Raw genomic sequence first — 24,049 nt, 5'->3', positions numbered from 1 at the left:
TCTGGGGGCTCACATTTTGTTCTTTTCATGGAAATGCTGCAGATACAGGCATATTTTTAGTTGCAAAGTGTGTTAAAATTTTTGGGCATTTACGACAAATACTCACTTTATAGCTGTTTTAAATACCTAGACCAGTTTTATTTGCTTGCAAGACAGATGAGATAATATGTTCTTTGGTAGATTTTTGTCATTGTTGGGGCTCTAGATGCTTTGCAGAGGTCACTAAGTGTGGTTATTTAGGAAAGCTGTGTGTGTCCTGCAAACTGCTTGACCTCCACTTAGTTGGTTAATCTCTCCATACGTGGGTGACTATTTCTTTTTTTAAAGAAGTTAGTCCCTTTCGTAAGAAGAAAAATGTCAAACTTGTTTTCATACTGCATTTATTTCTGAAAGCAAAGTTGTTGATTTAAAAGTTTCCTGAACCTGGGAGGAAGTTACGAATTTCACCTGATAGTTTGTTATGCATTTAGTTAATTAAGGTGCTTCAAATGCAGCTCTCCTGCTCCATGTGTTGGGTGGTGATCACATTGAATAGATTAATTGATGATGAAGTGGATCCCTGCTGCTTGGTAATTGGCTTTATTATGGAGAAGTGGCTTAGTTCTTTTTAATCCAGTTAAAGTATCTACAGTTATTTTCAGTCAAATTTAAAATGACAGCTCATCCATATAAAATTACTACATGAAAGGCACCATGGCCAATTTCACTTTATTTGTGATAGGACCTTGTTTGAATTATAGAGCTGGTATGAAATGGATGTCTCTGTTTGTAGAGAGCTGGTACATTAAGCAGTAACTCCTGTCAAATAAGAAATTAAAGCTTTGGGGAAAAGTCTGCCTACCTTTCTTATTGATGTCATATATAATATGTCAGTACAGGTTAGCATTGGAGCCTAAATGTTAGATTTCTGGAAGCACAGACAGAAAAAAGTGGGGCAGTATAAAATCCAAGAAAATAAATATATTTGTTTATTTTGTCATTTGGTATTTTGCTCTTTGGACAATGGAAACAATTTTAACTTTAAAATTTTTGCCTTACTTGGATTTCCAAATTGTAGAGTGAAAATAGTCATGCCTTTTTTTTTCATTTTGCTTGCTTTTTTGAGTCTTTGTTAGACAGAAGATTTCTTTATGAAAAGAATAAATGATAGAATTCTGTTATTGTGGGTCTTTCCAAACAGAGCACCAAACAGGTATTTCCTGTAACTGGAAATACTGTTTCCAGTACAATGGATCATAGTTGTAGAGGTGCTAATTTGTCCCATAGTCTTAATTTACGCTGCTAGCTCCTGGTATTAATCTGGTTACTTTCTACAGTAAATGCCATTTATGTTAATAGGATTTGTCAGGTAATTCCTTAGTGAATAATTCTAGCCTTGTTGGCTTTAAAAAAGAAACTGACTAGAAATAAGGCGCCCTTATAGCAGAGCTTGGAAAAAAAAATAATGTATTTTCTTTATAACATGCATTCAAAAGATAGGCGTAAGAAGGTAACTTGGTTCCAAGTTAATAATGTAGAAATAGCCCAGCTTAGGCTCCTAGGTTTGTGGGAGAAGAATTTAAGTGGAAAGAACCCTGGAGGCTGTTTTTAATTGTGTGTCTCTTTGCACAGACTAAATGGTTATGATTGAAAAATAGAAATTTTTTTTTGTTACAAATGCAAGATGAGAATTTTTTTCACAGTGAAATGTTGAAGTAAATTTTTTTATAACTCTTTAGGACTGAGCTCTTAACTGTGTGTTTTTATTGCTGTGTGTATCACCTGCAAATTATTGAAGAAAAGCATCCCTTTGTAATGTTGGCTTCTGAGACAGATTTATACCACAGAGCTCTGAATAGTGCCTTCTGTTTTTTACAATATTTACAATATTTTTGCTTTTGTGGAGGATAACTGTTGGTATTAGAGCTACCTAAGGAGTGGAATCATCCCATGTGTCTGTATCTGAGAGACATCCTGGTAGGACTGGTGCATTGAAGGTTGCCAGGATCTGGATTGTGCTTTTGCTACTAAAAATGTACTTGAGTTAGTTGTCTGGGTGGAAAATCCTGGTAAGAGTCACTGTAAACAATTTCCTTCCAATGTTATGGCAAGTGAAGATGGATCCCATATTCCCACTTAACCCTGATATGTGCCGACTGGAACTTGGCTTAATTCCTATTAAAACTACAGGGCTCTTTCTCCACTTAGGCTGTGACCATTATCCTGGTTTCCAAATACATCTTTTGGGGCCAGTGTATGCGAATATTTTGCATGCTTACATGTTGCAGGCAAGCTTCCAGTAATATACATAGAGTGTACTGGGCAGCAAATGCAATCTACATCTTTCCTTCCACATGTTACAAATACTATTTTTGAAATTTAATGCTTATTTCCTAGATGGAAGATGCTTCGTGGTTTACCTGTTTTTCAAGTGCAAGGAGCTTTGGTTTCACAAGACAGAAGCGCATTGATGTGAAATACTTGCACAGTGTGTGAGATACCAGAATGGTTAGGGATTTGGCAGAAAGATCCCTCTGCTCCCTTTTTCTCCTGCAGAGGTGAAGCCAGTTTTTAGATGGATTTTTGGGGAGTTTGTGCACATGCTTTTGGAGGTCAGGGGCTTATTTATGCATTTGTCTTGGCTTCATGGGGTGATAATGCCATAAAGACCTGCTGGTGAGAGAAACAGCAGGATGTAACACTGTGGAGTGGGAGCAGTTCTGTCAAACAGTTATTGCCTTTTGCAGTTTCTCATTTGTCCTGAGTAACTGTTTATATCTTCCGGTGGGGAAGATAGGGGCAGAGCTGCTTTTCATGCCATGAGAGACCCAGTGAGGAGAGGAAATGTTCATGAGAGCAGCCTGAGCAGGCAGTGCCTGGCATTGCTGCCGTGCTCCAGCCTTGGAGTGCCTTGGTGCAGCTCCAGCGTCTGAGCAGAGCTGCCTGTGGTTCCTGTGTGGGGTCACTGATGTTTAGAGTATCTGCAGCAAACTCATGCTGCTTTGGAGATACTGAACTCTTTAAATCTGGTCAGTAAAGTGCTGTTGCACGTGCTTGCTCCTGTCTGCAGTGAGACACCCCATGGTGGATGCTCTGAGGATCAGAGCAGGCACTGGTCACCCCCTTCACCTCTCGTGCCTGAGCCTTGGAGGGGCTATGCTGTAACCACCTCCCATTTCAATTTTAAGCAATGTATTTTCTGTCTTTTGCTCCTATAAAAGTGATCCCTGAGTTGATGAGTTCATCACAACTTTATTAGTATCAGTGTGTATAGTAATCAAAGAAAACAAACTATCTTTACAAAATTCTGAGATTTTTTTTAACCATTTTAATGATTTCTCCATTCCTTGACTCTGAAGCAGTATGTGAGATAGGGACTACACTGGTCAAAGTAGTAATTTATATAGAGGTAAAAAAGACTTTTATTTACCTGTTAAATGCAGAGATTCTTCTATTCAGTTAGATAAGTAATTAAGATTTTACATAGAAATAATTGCTTTCTAACACAGTTTTTTAAAGTGCTTTTTAGTTTTTTAATTTTCTTTTGCACAGTTGCTGATGTAGATAGAGGTGAGGCTTACCTTACATCTTAATTGCTTCAATTTGATATATCACGAGTTGTTCTCTCAATGCCATTTACAGTTCTGCTCTGAAGTTTTATAGCAGAACAGGTCTAGAACTGTGCCTGCACCTGAAAAACTTAACAGCCTTTGACATCAGTTGAGCAGATGTGCAGTGTGTCAGCTGAGGATCCACATCAGTATCTCTTGTGGATTCTGCCACAGAAAATCAGTAGCCCTCTTTCACCTATTGTTTGCTACAAGAATGGTTTTGAGATATTTGGGCTCTTCTGTTTTGATTTGCTGCTTTTTCACTTTTAATACATTAACTCAGCATTTCCATTAGGTGTGAGAGTGGCTGTTTCATACTTCAGTAGCTTGGTGTAGTAAGCACTTGATAGCTTTCTGACCAACTTACTCACCTCAACTTGTTCCCCAAAAATAAATTGCAGGTTTTCTGAGTAACTTTAAAATAATTCAGAAACCCTATCTTAAGCAATGGGGAATGTGGCATATATGACAGGGTAGTCAAATGTGCCTGTAAAACAGCATGTGTTGCTGGCAATGGATGTGACAGTGATAAATGTGCCCAAACACATAAACAGCATTAAACAGGGGCAGACAAGCATGTTTACTGTGCTAAATCACTGCACATGTCTGGCAGGGCCTGTGTTGGAGGTGCTTGAGTCTGAGCCCTCTCTTTCCTTGGAGCAGTGTTGTGTAGGGGTGTGCTCGGCTGAGGGGACGCTGGTGACTGTCCTGTGGACACTGGATGGGTGGGTTGGCAGAGGGGCCTGGTTTGTGAGGCACTGTGGGCTCTTCGTGTTTCTGTGGCCATGGAAAGGCTCTTTGCTTTCACAGAGCTGCAGTGCTGAGCAAAGTAAAGGGTGGCTTTCTGCTCAAGCTGAACCCATCTGCTCAAGCTGATGTTACACACTGTTACTTAGGGTTCGTTTGTTTTGACTTAGTTTGCATTGTCCTGCAAAAGATTTTTTTTTCCTGTATTCATACTGCTGAAGTGTCAGAAGGCACAAGGCAAATATATTAAAGTCAGTAGAATAGAACAGCCCAGGCTGGAGAGGGATCAGATGATCATCTGGCTCACCCTTCAGAGGAACAAGGAGCCTAAGTGAGACCACCTACCCCACCCTGTGCAGCTGCAGCTTGAAATCCTACAGGGGTGAAGACTCTACCAGGTCCCTGCTTGTTTCCAGGAGTTGAGTGTTCTCACTGTAAAATATAAACATTACATACACGTGGTCAGCTGTGTATATAAAACTGACCATCCCTGTGCTGTCCTGGTGCAACAGGTGCCTCTTGCCTTTTACCTTCTCCTATCACCCTTCTCTAAGGATATTTTTAATGTCTGACTGCTGTTTGCAGCACAATCTTGTAACTTGGATGAGAAAAGAGGTGCAATTCAGTTTTGCTGTCATCCTTGTGAGAAAGCTGGGTAGGCTGGGCAGTGAAGTGTTACTGGACTGTGCTACAACTCCTCCTGCAGCTTGTTCAGAGCTGTCATGTACACTCTTTTAAAATTGCGTGCATACCTCAGCACATTGCTGGCTTTAGTGGAACAACATGTGGCTCAGTGCTGATGGGAATACCATCCTGCATAATGCTCCACTGTTGAGTTTCCTCCAGCCACATATTTCACTTTAACTGTTTGCTGCTGAGCGCAGCACAAGTTGGACACAGAAAAGTCATAGTGTTAGAGTGACTCTTTGGTTTTAATGAGTTGGGGTGGGGGAAGTTTAATTTGCTGGCTTGCTTTTGCAAGCCTGTGCCAGAGAGTTTTGACAGAAAGGGGAGATTAATGTTAGAGGCTGCAGTGTGGCAGTGATTGCTACAGAGCGCTCCACGCCAGCCCACCAGTGGGACCGTGCGGTGATTTGCAGTACAAGGGAAGGCTTTGTCTGCCTTTATCAAACACCACATTTCCAACTAGCTGCTTGCCAGAAAAGCACAGCAGGCGTGCTAGAAATAGCCCTGCCCCTGCAAGGGAACTACTTCCATGAGATGCAGGATTAAATGAATTTTCTTCTGTTCCTCTGGAAAACAGATTCTATGCATTATTCTTCGTAACTGAAACTTCCTTTTCTAAAGGTACTCTTTTAAGCCACTGTCTGCAAAAGTTACTTAATCCAAACTTCTATTGAGACTAGAACTAGCCTTTGTAGGATTTTTCTTGGAAGGGGCCGAGGGAACCAAAACCACAGCAGATGACTTTGGTCAAAGACCAGATTGCCTGATTTAGCTGTTAAGGCTTGGTGAAGTATAAAAAGTACATTACAGTCCAGTGGTGAAAATTAATTTGAATGCACAAAGCACTTGTAAGAATCACTTGCTGTGGACTTGAAGTGGTTAGTTTAGAATTAAAGTAGTAAGTCCTTGGCAAATCTGAAGGAGAAACTCCTTTAAAGTATGGTTTACTAAGCATCTTGTAAAAACAACACTTCTGTCTTTTTATATGCTGTAAGCAATCTCCTTTTCTGTGGCTAGCAGAGGGGAGTGATGGATGGATAAAGGTGTCTGAGTCTCTGTGAGCTGCGAGGGCTAATTGCTTCACACAGGGTTGGTGTGTTTAGGGGCTCTGTAGAACCCCAGCCTGCACAGGCAAGGCTGCCCAGTCCTCTTGGGAGCTGCTAACATTTGAAAATGGTGATGGGGATGGCTGTTGCTAGCAAGAGGCACTCTTTGTTTCTTAAGGGGAGGAAAAGTGACTCTAAGTGAAAGTAATAATGTAATTTTATTAATATCTATCTATCATTCTGCCCTCAGCTTCCCTCCTGCATTGTTTCTTAACTAAGGTAAATTGATCAATTTTTGTACAGTTATTACTGCCTCATGCTGGTAAAAGTGAGAATGACTTGAGCAAAACTTGGTATTTGCATTTCCTTGGGTATTAGAGAGCATGAGGTGAGCCACAGGTTCCTGTCTGTGTGCAATACTGGCTTATGTCTAATTGTGTTCCTTAATTAACTGTTCTTTACTGCTAAATTGAGGAAGTGTTGTTGGTTTGTTTTTTTTTTCTTTTGCTCTTTTTAGCATCAGTGCTTGCTGTTATATATTTTTTTTCATTTTGGTACCTTGAAAGGGGGGTGATTTCCTGTGAGGGTGTCACTTGGGAGCTGTCTAACTTTAAAAACTCTTGTGGAGTGGTAGTGCCAGGAAACATGGAAGGTTGCTGGCAGGCAGTGAAATGAGGCAGTGCAGGATGCAGCTTTTGGAAGGAATAAATCTTACATCATGCTGTAGAAAGGAGAGGCTGAGAAGAATGAAAGAAAAGGTGTGAGACTGCCTGCATCTACACAGGAGAGATTTAGGGCTCTTTGAGGTAATAGAGGGACACAAAGAGCCACATTCTTTGCTAGAGGCAAGTGTCTTTCCTCTAGACATTAGAGTGGCAGTGCTGATGTGTTGGCTGTGTAGCTAACTGCTCTGCAGACAAGGGTGCCTTTGCCATTTTTCCACGATTTTTTCAGTCTGGTTTCCTTGCACTTGTGCCCCAGGAATGTGGCTGTGTGTGCTTGTCTGGGGGATGCAGCACAAGTGGCTCGAGCTGAATGCAGCGGGTGCAATTGCTCATTTGTTTATATGTAGTTTCTGGCCCTTTCATCTCCATAAAGCAGAACAAATCTGGCTTTTGACAGTGAATTGCTAAGTTTGGCTGAACGAGTCAGCAGAGCTCAGCTTTCTGAACACTTGTGAACATCTGAGTGAATGAGTGAAGGGTGTCTGAATGAATTGTACTTACCAGGTTTATGACAAATCATACATGTTCTCCCCAAGTTGAAGTTTTATGTTTTCATTGCTGAGAATTGCAGTTTGAAAATGATTATTCCTTTTCTTTCCTCCTAAAGGGTTTGGAGCTGCTCTTGCACGCAAACCTGATATACCCTCCACAGAGGTTTCTCCTCCAAGTCCCAGTCCCCTGAAAAAAAGCGGATCAATCAACTGGCCTTTCCCTGATAGAATTAAATCTCCTAGGACTGTGAGGAAGCTTTCCATGAAAATGAAAAAGCTGCCAGAGCTGAGCAGGAAGCTGAGTGTGAAGGGAAGTTCAAGCCATAGTAGTTCAGATAATCCTCCCTCCCTGCTGAAAAGTAGCTGCCGGGATCCAAGCCATACAGTGTCTTTGCCTTCTTCTGGAAACTCCACCACAGCTGCCAGCAGGAATGTCATAAGCCGTTACCATCTTGACAGCAGTGTGTCCTCACAACACACCTACAAAAAGAAGAGCTTGAGGAGCTCCAAATCCTTCAACAAAGGTGGTTACCTCAGTGATGGTGACTCTCCTGAACTTTTAACAAAATCAGGTAAACACAGACATGACACCAAGTGTGGGAAAGGAAAGGAGAGCCTTCCAAGTAACAGTGGTAAACCCGAAATAGATATTGATGCCTTCAGACACTACAACTTTTCTGATCAACCCAAGTGCTCTCAGTACATCTCTGGACTCATGAGCATTCACTTTTATGGTGCTGAAGACTTAAAGCCACCACGAATAGACTCAAAAGATGTCTTTTGTGCAATACAGGTTGACTCAGTAAACAAAGCAAGGACTGCCCTGCTCACATGTAGGACAACATTTCTTGACATGGACCACACATTCAACATAGAAATCGAAAATGCTCAGCACTTAAAGCTGGTGGTGTTCAGCTGGGAACCCACCCCCCGGAAAAACAGAGTGTGTTGTCATGGAACTGTGGCTCTTCCCACTCTCTTTCGGGTCACCAAAACACATCAGCTGGCTGTCAAGCTGGAGCCCAGGGGGCTTATTTATGTCAAGCTGTCACTCATGGAGCAGTGGGAAAACTCTCTTGATGGCCTTGACACAGACCGTGAGCCTGTGATGTTTGGGGTGGATGCTCGGAAAGTTGTAGAGAAGGAAAATGCAGGCTTGATGGTGCCACTTTTGTTGCAGAAATGCATTCTGGAGATTGAAAAGAGAGGCTGTCAGGTACTGTGCATATTTTAATCTCTTTTGTCAATATTTCTGTGCTGAGATAGCTGTTGTTGCAGTGTAAATAGCGAGTGGAAATGGGGGAAGTTGAAAACATCTTTACAAGTCAATTTTTTTTTCCTTTGCTGCTTGTGTGTATTGAACACTGGCTATTGTAATGTAAAGAATAACAGGACTGTGTGCAGTCAGCACTTCCAGCTTGGCCTTTGTACAGGAGAAGTACACTTGCTCCCAGGAACTGCTCCCAGCAGAGCTTTAGGAGTGGGGTTTGTGACACAAACCTGCAGCCCCCAGTGTGTAGAGTCACCCTCGAAAAGCAGAGATCAATTGAGAACTTGAGAATGTCTGACCCCTGAGATGTGGGTCAGTCTGTAGGGACACACATCTAAATGCCAGAATGGTATGGTTCAGACCCAAAGCTGACACTCTGTGCAGGGACACAGTGAGCCCATCTTTTGGTGCAGTCTGAAGCCAGTGCCTGAGACCCATCTCTGTCACCACTTTGTACACAGCATTAGGGTAAGTCCCTGAGGGGCTGAATTAGTTCTTTCCTCACACCACTGCTCCTTGTCTTTCTACAGGTTGTCCTCAAAATTGGGAGTGCTGCAAAGCAAAAGTGCCCAGTGGTTTTTTTTCATCCTTTTATTGGTTGAGGTAATCTAATGAACAAAAATATGTATGAGAAATGGGAAAAACATCACTGGTTGTGGGTGCTAGACAAGAGGTCTGTTAAGAAAGACTATGCAGTCTTAAGCTCAGATGTTCCCCTTGGCAATTAATTTGAAACTGGGGGGAGGACTCTTGCCTGCTGTTCCACAGCATAGGTGAGCCCTCCTTGTCTTTTGCACCTGTTCTCATTCAGGTGAAACTGAGAAGTAGTCACACCTACCAGTGTTACTATTTTAAATTGCTGACAGGTTGGATATGCTTGCAGGTGTGATGAGATTAGCTCTGCTGTTTATAACCCAGGTCATGAACTATAGAGGGAAATGGAACTTCCATGTGGCTCTTGCTGAAAGTCATCATTGGTATTAGCTGTGTGATTTTTCTTGTGGATACTTCTCCTCACATGCAATTACTGGAAAAGAGAAGTTTTATTCTTTCTAGTATATGTGTCCTATGGTTTCAGCACTTTTTAATGGGTTTATTAGCACCTAGTCATGCAAATGATATTGGGTAATCAAGGCAACACTGGTAATGAAGCAATTGGGATTTGAGTTATCTGAATGTACTTGATGCTTTTCACACTGCAACAAGCATGAAATCTGTTTTTGTATTTGCACAGAGAGAACCAAAACTGCACAATATACTGTTAACTTCTTCTTTTAACCACATGCTTGTCTGACATTTTTGACTTTCCTATAGACTAGAAATACTGTCATGGTGCATAATCTCCACCTGAATTTCAGATGTGGCATTAGGAAACTTTAAAGTTTTAAAAGAAATTTTCTTAGGCATATACTAGGTTGAGAACAGGGGATACAAATTCCATTGGGTAACTTTCCAATTAATAGATGCTTTCATACCTTCATTCTCATGGTTTTAAAACAGTACAGATGGGGTTTATTTGTTTGGCTTGGTTTTGGATAATTTTTTGTATTGGGTCCATGGTAGTTTTGAATTAATCTTTTACTGCTCAACACACCTGCCGATAATACTAATGAAAATAAAATTAATATTTCTAAGAATTAGTTTTGTAAGATCATAGTAGTACTTTACATAAATGGTGCTGATGAAAATAATGATAAAATGGAAAATTTCAATACACGAAAGTGCATGATTTAAATGGCAATTTAGTTCAAGAATGGTGCAGGTTTCACTCCTGTCACCTTAAGCATGCTAAATAATAGCTGTTTTGCAGAAAATTTTTAATATAATTTGAAACACATGGAAGTCAGCATCTTATCAACTTTTAAAACAACATCTTATAGGTGTAATAATGGAGTAGTCATAATTTTCTTGAAACTGGTTAAGGGTATAAAAATAATTTTTTTATTTTTTCCTATAAAATACTGTAGGAAAATGCTTTCACTTATTTTGGGTTTGTGTTGGTATATTAATTGATTTGTAACTTTGCCCATTTTTAGTATGGAGTCAGTTGTGTGACTTTTTCTTCTGCTGATGATTAATGACTGTATTTGTACTGCAATTTTTGCTTACATAAAGCTCTAAACACTTCTCACTTCTTTCTGCTGATGTTTGAATTCTATTTTGTATAATCAAACAATTATGCCAGGAAAAATAATGATCTGCATAAGTAGGGTGAGAAGCAAATATATGCTTAATCTGTATTTCTTTCCTGATTCTGCATAAAAGCAAAACATAAAGCCATTCCAATTTAGGACTTGTGTTACATCAATAAAACACTGCTCAGCACGTTGACTGTTGAGAACACAGGAGCATCCTTCTCTGAGTGCTCCCAGCCCCTGTGTCCTGGGAGGTGTCTGGTCCTGTGTGGGGTGATGGCACAGCCTAACTGTGCAAGCCCAGCTGCATTCCCAAACAGCTGCTGCTGTGGGCTCTCTGATGGCACAGCACACAATGGCAGTCACCTGCTGCTGCTGCTGGGCTCTGATGGCACAGCACACAGGGCATCACCTGCTGCTGCTGCCGGGCTCCCTGATGGCACAGCACATGATGGCAGTCACCAGCTGCTGCTCTCAGGCTCTCTGATGGCACAGCACACAGTGCAGTCACCACTGCTGCTCTCAGGCTCTCTGGTGGCACAGCACACAGTGCTGCTGCTGCTGGGCTCTCTGGTGGCACAGCACACAGTGCAGTCACCACTGCTGCTGCTGGGCTCTCTGGTGGCACAGCACAGGTTGCAGTGACTGGTCCCCAGGCAGGCAGGGCTGACATGGCTGTGCTTTGTGCTTGCAGGTGGTGGGGCTGTACCGGCTCTGTGGCTCGGCAGCAGTGAAGAAGGAGCTTCGAGAGGCGTTTGAGAGGGACAGCAAGGCTGTTACTCTCTGTGAGAGCCAGTACCCAGATATTAATGTCATAACAGGTAACACATTGACTTGCTTTTCTTCCAACAGAGTTGTGCCATGTTCCTCATGTACCTTTAAAAGGGGGAAATGGTGCTTTGAACTCTTTTTCTGTTGTCATTTTAACAAGCTTTTAACTTCTGCTGAGAGCTGGGTGGGAATGAGTGCAGTTACTTTGGGGATGTGTAAGTATGGATTAAGCAGCAGTGATTTTTAGGGAGAGGAAGACATGGAAGGACCTGTTTTCAGTAGCTGCTCCACCAGGTACTGAGGGAAGTGGGAGTCTGAAAGGAGCTGGGGTCTTGGAGCTGGTTAAACCTCTGCCATTGGTTTGTATTGGAGAAGATCTGGAAAAGCTTGGTTGTGATCAGGCCCCTCTGCTGTGCTGGTGGATCCTCACCATGTGACCCAGGGCTGCCTTGGACCAGCTGTTCTCCCCTTTTGGGGAGACTGCAGGAGATATGGAAGCAGATTTCCCATTGTATTGTGCAGGCTAGTTAGAGCTGCAGCAAAGTGCCTTCATTTGATCACTGCTTTTTTAAAAAACTGCTGGGCTTTCTCCTGCTCCCTGGAGTGGCCCTTCAGTTGGTGTCACTCAGCAAGCTCCAGGAAGAGGTAAGGCTGCTCCTGGGCAGCCTGTCTGCATCAGCTCCTTACATGGCTCTCTTCACAGGAGTTGCACTGCAGAAATGAAGTCAGTTGTTGAGGTTTTTCTGGTTTGCTAAAAACTGGAACAGTTTTATAACTATTGATATTTGATGTAAGCTAAAGTTGATCTAATTTCAGGCATCACTGAGTAAGCCAGTTGCTCTGAGAAATTAGTCAGAAGCATTCACTGCCTGTGTATCAAGGGATGGAAATTGTAACAGTAGTTGGGGTGTAAATTTTCTGTGCCAAAACCCTTTCTGTAATAGCCAACATCCAGCTGTATGGAAGAGTTATACCCTGTTTGGAGGTTTATTTCATTTCAATGTACTGGGAGTTAATTTTATTCATTACATTTTATAAGGATACAACATATCAGAAGATGCTACCCGATGACATTTACTGAGTTACGTAAACCTCTTGGTCCAGGGTGTGCAGCCAGTCAGTTTGCCTTACTTGCTGTGGTGGTTTGACTAGGAAGAAGTGAGAATTCTGGGAAGCTGTGGTCAAACCAATGAAGGTTTTGGGTTTGAGACTGGCACCTGGTGTAGCTAGTGGGGTTTGGACACACTTCTGAGAATACACAGGGGTTAAAAAGCAGGGCACTGTCCTTGGCACTCTCTCTTGGGACGTCGCTTCGAAGAGGTCAGATCACCCTCCCCTGTCCAGCCTTGCTGCTGGGCGGGGGAGGGGCAGCCATGCGGTAGGCCCGGGGCCTGGACAGAGATGGGGGTGAGAAAGTTCTCAAGGATGGAAGGGTGGTGGAGTCTCAAGAGACATCGGGCAGCCATTCTCCCCTCTAGGAGGGAGAGAGAGGAGAGCCGGCGTCTGAATGTGATAGCAGCCAGCCCGGGAGGAGAAAGGGGAGGGAAGAGTGCAGCCTGGCCGGCGGAGCAGCAGCACCTGTGGGAGTACCAGCATTCTGAGATAGACAGAGATTGAAACTTTTAACCCTTTCCTTCATGATTGGGGCCTTGCAAAAATGCTAATCCTCCTCGAAGCTGAATAAGAAGGGAGATAAGAGATGAGATGAGACAAAGACCTGGCCCGAAGAACGTAGAGATGATTGAATGGGAAGAGATGATTTGGAGTAGCCTTTTGGCTGGACTTTTCTTGTGGCCATAGACTCAGTTGTTCCTGTGACACAGACTGCATTTAGGGGGAAGCAGTGGCTCAAAACCAGGAGGGTTCTTCGTGAGGACCCCCCGGCCCCAGGGGGTTGGAAAAATATGGGGGGGACAGATGTCCCAAAGCAGAGACTGTGCCTTTTTGGAGTGAGACAAGGCATCCTTGAAAGACAACCCTAAGAGCAGCTCTGTCCATGCGTCAGTGGTGAGAGCACTGGGCATAGAAAGAAGATGTCACAAGCGGCAAAAAGACTTTTTCCGGGCGGTGCCGAAGTGACAAGGAAGCACACGAGGTTTCAGTGTGTTTCCAGGGGAAGCCTATAGAACAAGAAGGACTCCTTTCCTCTTCATGAACTGCAGTTTGAGTATACTAAAGTGTGGGGCCAAGGCTGGGCAGTTGATGATTTGGGAGAATGTATCGGATTGGGAAAGTCAGGTAGTGGGGAGGGGGGAAAGTAGTTTTTGTAAGGTTTTCAATTTTTTTTTTCTTCTTCTTTTCCTTATAGTCTTTCCCTATTTTCCTGTAGTTTAGGTAATAAAGTGTTCTTTATGTTTAAGTTAGAGCCTGTTTTGCTTATTCCTGGTCACATCTCACAGCAGACAGCAGGGTGAGGGCATTTTCATAGGGGGCACTGGCTCTGTGCCAGGCTCAAACCATGACACTTGCCTTGGCTGATTTTGCTGTGGGTTCAGTGTTGTTCATAAGTACCAGCATTGTCAGCATCAGAAACTTGTATTTATAGAATCATAGAATTGTTAAGTTGAAAAGACCTTTAAGATCGTCAAGTCCAACCTTTAACCCACTAGTGTTTCTCTCTGATGTTATACAGTTTTTATAAACAGGGTGTCCAGTAAAGATAAAAAGTATAAATGATCTTTTAAACTGGGTCATTTTCTTCTCTTTACAAATAAAATAATGAGAAAAAATGGTGAGAACTTCTAATATCAGATTGTTCCATGAAATCATTTTGCATCCAGAGTTTGCATTGCAAGAGTGAAAAGACCACACCTTTGTTTTCTGCCTTACAGAAAGTCTATTGGGTGTCCTTTAGTTTGCCTTCTCTTGCAAGAGCTAGCTTACATGCTGCTTTCCTTACAAGGGAAAAGAGTTGTAAGGAATTATGCTGAAAAGCAGCTTCTTTGCCCTGGTAGCCCTGCAGCTGTGCTGGGCATGTGCCTGCAGTGCCTGTGTCAGCATTGTGCTGCAGGGACTGACTGTGGGGGCTCTGTGGGCTGGGGAGCAGGGAGGGAAGGGGCTCTTGGCATCTGTACCTTCCACTGACCAAGTGCAGCCACTCCAGTTATGGGAAGCTGCCTGCTGTGGATTGACAGGGGAAACTGCAGTTTTGTGGACAGCTGAGTTAGCCACTGTGCCTAGTGCCAGGAATAAGAGAGCCCACAAAACTCACTGCATGTGCTTAGGGAGTTGGGTTGAGAGGGAATGTTTCCCCTGATTACTTAATGCTGAGGCTGATGCACATGATTCATACTTCTGTCAGCCAAAACATGTGTTCCACAGAGTATGAATCCTCAGCATAAATCTTGGCTGATTTGAAGAGAAGTGCTGCCTTATGTCCTTTTTGAAATTTGAGTAGCGCTCCTTTCCAAAAAGATGAATAATATTTTTTTTGACAGCTCTCCAAAGACTAAAGAATGAACATCAATTATTAAATCTTGAGTGAGAAATACTCTTGGGATTGGCACAAGCTGACACACAATGAAGTGGGCTCATGGACCAAACTGAGGCGTGCAGGCAGTTCATGGAACTGACCTGTAGCCATGTTGTTGCATCGTGTCTCTTGGCATCCACGTGAATTCATATCTCTGCATAAAGCTTGCAATGCTCTTAACAGTTCAGTGGGTCAGAAAAATGAGGAATTAATGAAGTGGATGGCAATTTCTGCTCTCTGTCTAAATTTGTTGTGTGTGGTTGTGTCAAGAGGAATGTGCTAGTGGGCTGGCAGCGGCAGGAAGCGTAGATTGATGGAAAAAAATAACAGCAGCCTCTTAGAGGGCTAATTTAGCTGAGTGAATGGCAGAAGGATTTAGAAAGGTCAAGGGGCATTCATGGCTCTCAAACCATCCTGTTATCTGGAGCTGGACAGGAGAAAGTCCTTTGGCAGGTGGCAGTCCTATGATTGTGGATGCTATTGCAGGAATTCCTGCTAAATAATTATTAATAGATAGTTGTGTTTAGTATAAGCTAATTTGATTAGAACATATAATTTCCTACTGTAAGCTGGTTTTGATTTCAGCCTCTGCCTCCAAAAAAAGCACAACTGAAAGAGATCTTGATAGAAGTCAGCATCTCTTGCTAATATTTTGCTTATGAAAAAAGGAAAATATCCCAGATCATGTTGTACAGCATCAGCATCTGCCACATTTGTTTCATAAATATTTTAACCAGCTAATCCACATAGGGAACCTGAGCCTCTAAATTCAGGGAAGAAAAAATATTTGGTGGGAAGGGAGGAATATGAGTAAGTTACTAAACAAAAACTAGCCACTTTAGTGGCCAAGTACCAATAGTGCATATTCTTTTTGAAGCAAACAAAAAAATCCCACCAAAACACCAGGGGAAATATTTTTTCAGGAAAAAGTGGTTGTTGTCATATTTTGTGTTCCTGAGGGGATGTTCCCATTTTGAGCACAGAGTGAGCTCCTGGAGGCCGAGTGGTGTCTGCAGAGCTGGTTTTGCCTGGCTGCCCCATGGCTGTGCTGCAGCAGGAGGTGATGGGCAGCTCAGGTTCAGGGCACTGCTGCAAGGGCAGGATTCTTTTTTAAATAAAAATATTTATATAGGTAGAAGACAACTCTTGCATGCATTCTGCCTGTGAAGGATGAAATGTTAACTTCTGTTACCTGTACTTTGTTAGAAATTGCCTTGTAACAAAGCCCACCCTGTACAGTTCATTTTACAGCTCTGTTACACAGGCTCAAGTTGATGAAAACTGTTGCTTTGTTAAATGGCACAGTGTGATGGTAATTGCTGTGATGTGAGATTTTACAAGGTTGTGAGGAGGGCCTGCTAAAAAAATCTGCCTTTCAAACCTTACCTGTTTGGAGGACAGGCTGCTTTGTTAACTGCAGTACCTACTTTTGAACAGCTTCTTTTAGTCCAGCATTTCTTCCTAACAAAGTATTTAAATGCAGTTGTGATCTAGCTAAAATTAGTAGATATTTATGGCACAGAAAGCAAATTTTTAAGGAAAATGAAAACTGCTGGGAAGCAGACTTGTTTCCTTCAATTTTTTGTTGGTTGTATTGGATATTGCTCCTGGATAGCATCCCGCTATGTCCTTTCCAGAGACTGCTGTTAGAAGCCTTAATATTTTGGGTTATTTTATCACTGAAGCCCCTCTCAAAATGAAGTGTCAGCCAGGTTCCAAAGCCAGCTTACAAGAATGCAAACCTCATTTCCTCTTTGGAAAGAGCAGGTGTTAATGAGGTGCTTGCCTGGTTGTTTCGGTCCCTGAAACAGCCTCTGTCCCAGCACACCCAGCTGCAGAAATGCTGCAGTATTTCTGTGCCCCAGGGAGGGCTCGGTGCTGGGCAGTTGAGGCAGTGCCTCCTGGGGGTGTGGATCACATCTGGCACAGCTGGAGGCAGTGGTGTGGTGGGGCAGCAGGGGACTGGTGGCTCTCTCTCATGAGGACATGTTTGGTTTGTGCTTGGCTGGGTGAGAAGGCACCATGTGCTTTGCTCTCTGTGCCCCTGGCACTGGGATGTTTGCTCATCATTTAATAGCTGAAAATAAACAGAAAAGAAAAACTAACTTATAGGCTTGTATAAAAGCTGGACTTTGATGTTTGTAGGAGCTCCTTTCCTTGAATGCTCTGCTGCTGGACTTCAGATGCTGAGTCCTTTCCTTGCCTCCCCTCACCCTGAAGGAGGGAAGCTTGGGGAGATGCTCACCTGGTGCCCACTGTCCTCACTGCTGCACATGCAGCAGCCCTGTGCTCCTGCCCCTCTTTGCTGTGCCCTTTTGGTGCTGCCCTCCCATCCCTCACTCCTGAGTGCCAGGTTTGGCACTGACACAGAAGATTTTCTTGTGTAATGGGTGCAGTTGTTGTGCTTTAATGCTCCCAAAAATTGCTGCAAAGGGAATCTGCAGCTTGTTAAAGGCAGCTGTTGTGTCCCATTAGGTGTCCTAAAGGATTATCTGCGAGAGCTGCCCTCTCCCCTGATAACTAAGCAGCTCTATGAAGCAGTGTTGGATGCAATGGTGAAAAATCCCTTGAAAATGACAGCCAGTGGTTGTGAGAATGACCCAAGTGACTCTGAGCACACAGCAGCCCTTCTGGATTGCCTGCCTGATGTTGAGAAGGTGAGTCGTGGTAGCACGTTCAAGTAAATCACAAGCTTCAGAAACTAAAGGAACATTTTCACACTGGATATGAAATGTCTCACAACACTTTATGAGATCAAGTGGCTCACTTGTATTTGTGATGCTCCACATATGTGAAAATAACTCCATGCTGCAACGAATTGGAGGATCTGCATCACTGGACTTGCTCTAGTTTTCATTTTATGTTGTTTCTTTAAAACTGAATGAAAGGCTGTGATCTCTACTTTGACAATATCAGATAAATGATAATTCCTGTGTGTTGTCCTGCTCCACTTCTGCAGAGCTCTCTGATCTGTATGTTAGAATTACCTGGGCAAATCCATTCCTCTTTCTTAAGTTTGTGCAATAAAGCCTTTGCTTCCCTTGCTGTGCAGTGTCAGAGAGCTGTGCACTGTTACCTGCCAAATTCCTGTGTAGCACCACAAACAGCCCCTTCTGGGGGGAGAGGGGAGGGAGCAAGGGGCCTGCACAGTATCTGGAATTATCTGGAAGCTTGTTCAGATGCTGACATCATCTCGAGGGTTTCTTTATTTTCTAATGTACCTGGATCATCTGTGCTGCTTCTGCAGCCTCTCCTCCCTTCCTGATGTACTGTGAGAAAACTCATCCTTGTGAAAATGAGTTCAGATAAGAAAGAAACTGAGTCAAACCAGAAAGTCTCTCTTAATTGGTCTGCTCTGTCATAGTCAAATACAGCTTTTCTAATTCAGCACTTGGATGTTCTGTTGATGAGTGTTGGTGGTAAAACCAGAGCTATCAGCCTTGATATTTTCCCTCTAGAGCTGTGACCTGCACTACTGTTGTCTAGTATTTGGTTTCCTGAGCAGTATTTTGTTTCTTCAGGCTACCCTGAAGATGCTGTTGGATCACCTGAAACTGGTGGCTTCTTACCACGAAGTGAATAAGATGACGTGCCAGAATTTAGCTGTGTGCTTTGGCCCTGTGTTGCTGAGCCAGAGGCAGGAGACCACCAACCATAACAACAGAGTCTTCACAGACTCAGAGGAGCTTGCTAGTGCCCTGGACTTCAAAAAGCACATAGAGGTTCTTCACTATTTACTGCAGCTGTGGCCAGGTACTTTCATCTACTCAAGGAAAAAAAATCAAACCATTGCTGTGTGTTTGCGCTGTGTGACACTGTACATTAATTCACAGGATGATTGAGCAGTATCAGAATTCTTAAAATGTGAGGTACTGTGGCATCACTGTTAATCTAAAGAAATGATGACAGTTTCTATTTGGGCACTTTGCTAAATGGGAAGTTTGTTGCTTTAATTACTTTCTTACCATATGGCAGTGTTTGAGTATAATGAAAGAAATAGTGAAGAATTTATGTGAGTAAAGACACTAGAAAACACTAACTCAGTGACATGAAAGTTTCCACATCTATATTAGAGAAGTGTAGGATTTTTTTCCACTGCTCTTCAGCTTTGACCTGATAGGGTTAATTTATTTCCACTCTTGTAGTTTGGCAGAGTTGAAGATATCCTTAGAGTAAAGGGTCTGCAACTTCTACTTGTTTTTGCAGAGCTTTGAATAAGGAAAAATGTTGCTACTCCGTGATGGGTTTGAGGTCACTGAAGGTGCTGCTGCTCACTTGTCAGGTGCAGGTGGGCAGCTCCAAAGCTGCTGATCCCCAAAAATGAATAGAAGCTTTCAGTCAGATGAGTGAGTCTATGCAGGAGAGGTGGGGCATGTAGGTGGAGGAAGAGGGCGACCAAGAGCTGTTTGGGCAGCAAGCACTGTGCAGAAACTAATCCTGAAACCCTGGGGATGGGTTATGGCATGGCTGCTGTGGGCTGCAAAACCAAGTGGATGCAGCTCTGCCCATGGGAGTGTGTATTGCTCTAAGAGGGTAGGAGTAGGGTAAGTAGTAGAGTTTTCCTTCACTTAGAAGAAAAAGCTGAGTCCTATCCCTTGGCTTGCAAGAACTGTGCAGGATATTGTATTAAAAGAGAAGTAAAACACAAATGCAGAGACCTGAGTAGGTGAATACCACACAGTGTGAACAGCACACTTGGATTGAATGGAAGGATCACAGTCTGGTCCCGTATATTTAATCTCCTGCAGCTTGAGACAGCTTGATAACCAACGTGTTGTGCAATCCTTCGATTTCCGTATATTTCCAGGCGAAAACAAATAGGCCTTGTTTGGCCAGCCCATGTAACACTGGCAAGTTATTGTTAACCCATGGCCCTTCGCTTAATGGAGCACAGTCTAAACAGAAGGGGTTTGTTATAGTAAGGGGGGGGAAAGCAGTAAGAGTTATTGCTTGTTACTGTGCAAGACATAAAGCAAAATCCCCTGGAGAGGCCTTACTGTGGATCCAGAAGGAGAAGGACTGGGCACATTTCAGGACTGAAGCTTTGTGCTTGCGTGTGGGGAGTCTAACAAGGAGGGGCTCACATGGTGAGCTGCATGGGTTTGTGTGCACTGCCTTTTCAGGGGTGGATGGGAATAGGAAGTCTGTGCTGCTCATTACAAGAAGCAGTGGTGTGTATAAACCAGAAGTTTTGCAGCTCAGATACTTACTAGGCCCAGGGCAGTGAGCAGAGCAGTGCTGTTTGCCTTGGGCAGCAGGTCACAGCAGAGGAGCCAGTCAGGGACTGTGCTGTGCACTTGTGAGCTCAGGTAACCCTGCCAGCAAACGTGTGAGTGTACCTCTGCTTGTGCTGCACAGAGGAATTACTGCAGGGCAGCTCCATCAATGGCACAGAGCATCAGGGCACAAGAGAAGCACGAGAGCTCAGCTCAATGTGTTGTCAGCTTCTCTAGGGGTTTCTCAGTGGTGGTGTTTTGTTGGGTTTTAATCTCTTTTGCTGTGCCTCCTTTCTGTTACTCCTTAGCCTGGATGAAGTGTGTGAACCGAGTAGTTTGCTTTTCTTTGACCAGAGCTGAATGGTGATTAAGTCATACAATGAATTTAATTGGTGTTCTGGGAGTTTCTACTTTTAGAAAGGCTTCTCTATTGTAATTTGAATCTGGCATGAATCTTCAAATTAGGAAAAAGTAGTTTTTCTTAATTATTTTATATCAAACAATGGCAAAAAGTGTGCAATGTGTTGGCTGTAAGATTGCATGTATTTGTGCATGCTTCATGCTTAGTGGGACATCGAGGGATGACATTGGGCAGCTGCCATGGACTTTTGTCTTGCAGCATGGGTTCAGTTGTGACTGGTTTAACTTCTCTCTTCTAGTTCATCACTCACCTGCCAAAGAGCCAGCACATCTGAGTGTGTTTCCTGAGCACTCCTCCTGCCTGAATTACCTGAGGCCCAAGAGGCAGAGACCGCAGGTGCTGAATCTGAGCAGTGCCGACATGTCGGGGGTGCTCAGACCGAGGCCAGCCGGCCTCGACAGCCCATCCAGCAACCGCTATGCTGGGGACTGGAGCAGCTGTGGGGAGAACTACCTGTTAAGCCCCAGGGACTGCCTGGGGGAGGCAGACTATGATGATGTCCCTTCGGAGGGCACGGAGAGCGGGGAGGACAGCAGCAGGGCCGAGGAGCCGGACGGCCCCGCGGGACGCCCGCAGCCCGGCCCCACAGAGCTCCCCTGTGGGAGCTGCCTGGCGGTGCCAGCCATGGACTCTGCAGTGGATCACAGTGCACACCTCAAGGACCTGCAGGAAAGTATTGATACTCTCATAGGAAACCTGGAAAGGGAACTCAATAAAAACAAACTAAATATGAGTTATTAAATCCTGTCCTGCATAACATCTCCTTGTGCCTCCGTGCCCCTTGTTGGGCTTCCCTGGCTGAGTGAGGAGTGATGGTGCCCCTGGGCACCCCGTGGTAAGGCCATGGCCCACCTTGTGTTAGCACATTTGAAGCCATTCCGTAATGTTTCTGCCTTTCTCTTGGAAGGTGTTGTCCTGATTTGTGTTGGAGACAAGCTTAGGCTGTGATGTGATTCCACATAGTGACATTTCTCCCCAAAAACACTATGCACTTAGGTGGCCTGGGCAGTACCTGGTAGAAGATAAAGCAACATCTCTGCTGGCAGTGGCAGCAGAATTCCTCATTCCTGAACTCCTGGCTCTGGTACAGATGTTCCTCTCAGAAGAGGATGAATGCTGCTTGGCCTGAATTTTGCAGCAGGGACTTCAGATAGACTTGTTTTACTATATATGCAATGGCTGCTATGAAAAATGCTTTATATAATATTTATATATAAAGTTTTAATTGTACAAATATTAACGTATTACTGTATTAACACTTTTCAGTAATTATTTAAACAAGCAAAAATAAATATTTTTCTAACCTTGTTTGTATATATCTATGTATAAATGTGCATGTGTCTGTAGCCATCTTTGTAAAGGAAAGGTCTCAGAATTATGAAATGTTCCCATTTCCAGGAAGAATGTTCAGTGATGCCAGGACAAGGTTACCCTTTTGGTAACACAGCATTTGATTTATGCACAGAAACATGGCCAGAGAGAAGGTAGGGTGAATGATTAATGGAAATGACCTTGTGTATTGCAGGAACAGCCGTTTGCAGGTGTTGACTATTAACTTTCACACACACACATCACCCTTTCTCTGTTTGTTTAGTTTGGTTTTTTTTTCTTCATTGTTTGTTTCTTCCTCCATGTTTTTTTCACATATAAAGAAGGTCTGGAAGGTATTTACTTTTCAAAAAATATTTTTTGTTTTTCCTTTATAACATCTTGCTTTGTTTTTTGATGTTTTGGTACGTTTTTCTCTTTCCAGAGTTTCATGTATTCTTCTTGTGGTACTCTTGGCTGCTGCTGATAGTTAGATGCATTTGAGTCCTCTCTAAAGGGTTGTGGCTCTGGAGATACAAGATACAAGTTCAGCACCAAGCCAGTTGCTTTTATTTTTTTTTCCTTTTTAAATTACTCTCCCAAAAACAGAAGCCAGAATTGTCACATGAGGTTGAAGGGGTGGAATGATATTACTCCTGGGGAGTTTGGGTGGGATTGCAGTTCACTGTGACCTTATTAGATTCAGCTATCACCATCTGGTCAGAGCCTCTTTTATCTCTAGTCATTTATGGTGAGCCATTAAACATTTCCTGTTAAGGAAACACATTCTTGATTCAGGTAAAAATAGTCACCAAATTGTATACAGGTGTTTTGATAGTCCTTCTAACCAAAAGGCCATAGAGAGTCATTCCTTGTCCTCTACAGGTCACATACACACCCCCAAGGAAGGGGGGATTTGGGCAGGTGGGGCTGAGAAGGCTTTGGTGTTTTCAGAGGTCAGTTGCTGCCAGCTGGCAGGGTAGAAATTAATTCTACATCTTTTTGGTACGATTTTTGACATCCCACCATGGCTTTCCATTCACCCTGTGGGTAAGTGCTTTTCTGCTAACCTGTACTTCATTATACTCCTTAATTGAAGAGTTATTTATTTACAGTAGCAAGGAATTAAGAATTACTATGGCAAACTTCACCCCTCTTTTCTAAGGAATTATTTTAGCATGGTTCCAATGGGTTATTCAATCTCACTAATTTATTTTTATAAGTGTTAAAAGATGCAAAACAATTATTGCAATATAATGATATGAATGAAAATGTAAATTTAACCTGAAGCATTTATCAATAAATTGATGTATTTTTTTAAACTTTTATACCTACAGAATGTGCATACTTTTTAAACTATAAATTTAAATTCTAAATAAAATTTTAATTAAGAACAAAATCTGTCTCTACCTAGCTCGTGATTATTTAAACCTGTCCAAACTGATGTAATCCATTTGCACTGGCTGCACGTGTGAGTTAATTATATAAAGACATTTAGCTTTTCAGATGTTTTGTTCTGTTGTCATGTCCAGATTGACCCAATGTTTGAGTTGGGTAATTAAAAACAAACCACTACTCCATTAGCACTCTTTGAAAGATGTTTGCATTTAAATTTATTTATTAATCTTTCATTGCCTAATAATCCAGATGAGTCAAGTGGTCACCTCTTGAATGCACATAAGCTTTTCCTCCAGGAGGACTCTGTAATTCTGTCAATTTGAGTATTTTAATATTACAACAGTGGAAATTAGTGACTCCATAAATTGTATTCATGTTAATATCATAAGGTAATTAAAAAGCATTAATATATTGTATTACTGAAACATGTCTTGGTAATTTACTTATAACAATTTGTAAAACACATCTTGTATCTTAGAAATCCTCCTTTAATGAGATATTTCCCAAGTGGTATTTTGTTATGTTATTCCTTATATATATATATATATATTCTTATAGAGACTGTTATATTTCATATAGTGAGTTCTAGAATCTGGTCAAGCTGCATTCTTTTTGTGATTGTTACAGATTCTTAAGGAACAGCATTACTGTGGGAATTACCTTAATCTAGGAACACTAAACTGGGAGATTAAAACAACCTGCTTCTGCCAAAGCAGTAATTAAGTTTTTTACACAAAAGGGGAGCCTCTGGCTGTGTGTGGATGCAGGGCAG

General features: G+C 42.7%; 1 protein-coding gene across 1 annotated transcript in view; it reads left to right on the top strand.

Annotated features, from left to right (window-relative positions):
- Positions 1 to 23,278, top strand: part of SYDE2 (synapse defective Rho GTPase homolog 2) — a 28,716-nt gene extending 5,438 nt beyond the window's left edge. Inside the window, exons 3-7 of the mRNA XM_005482316.4 lie at positions 7,403 to 8,502; positions 11,386 to 11,512; positions 17,410 to 17,591; positions 18,456 to 18,687; positions 20,810 to 23,278. Coding sequence (XP_005482373.3) covers positions 7,403 to 8,502; positions 11,386 to 11,512; positions 17,410 to 17,591; positions 18,456 to 18,687; positions 20,810 to 21,312 — 2,144 coding nt within the window. The 3' untranslated portion in view covers positions 21,313 to 23,278. The remainder of the gene's footprint in view (positions 1 to 7,402; positions 8,503 to 11,385; positions 11,513 to 17,409; positions 17,592 to 18,455; positions 18,688 to 20,809) is intronic.
- Positions 23,279 to 24,049: the final 771 nt, after the last annotated feature.

Source organism: Zonotrichia albicollis, chromosome 8, assembly GCF_047830755.1.
Source record: "Zonotrichia albicollis isolate bZonAlb1 chromosome 8, bZonAlb1.hap1, whole genome shotgun sequence".
Lineage (NCBI taxonomy): Eukaryota > Metazoa > Chordata > Aves > Passeriformes > Passerellidae > Zonotrichia > Zonotrichia albicollis.
This window is presented reverse-complemented; position numbering and strand designations above follow the sequence as displayed.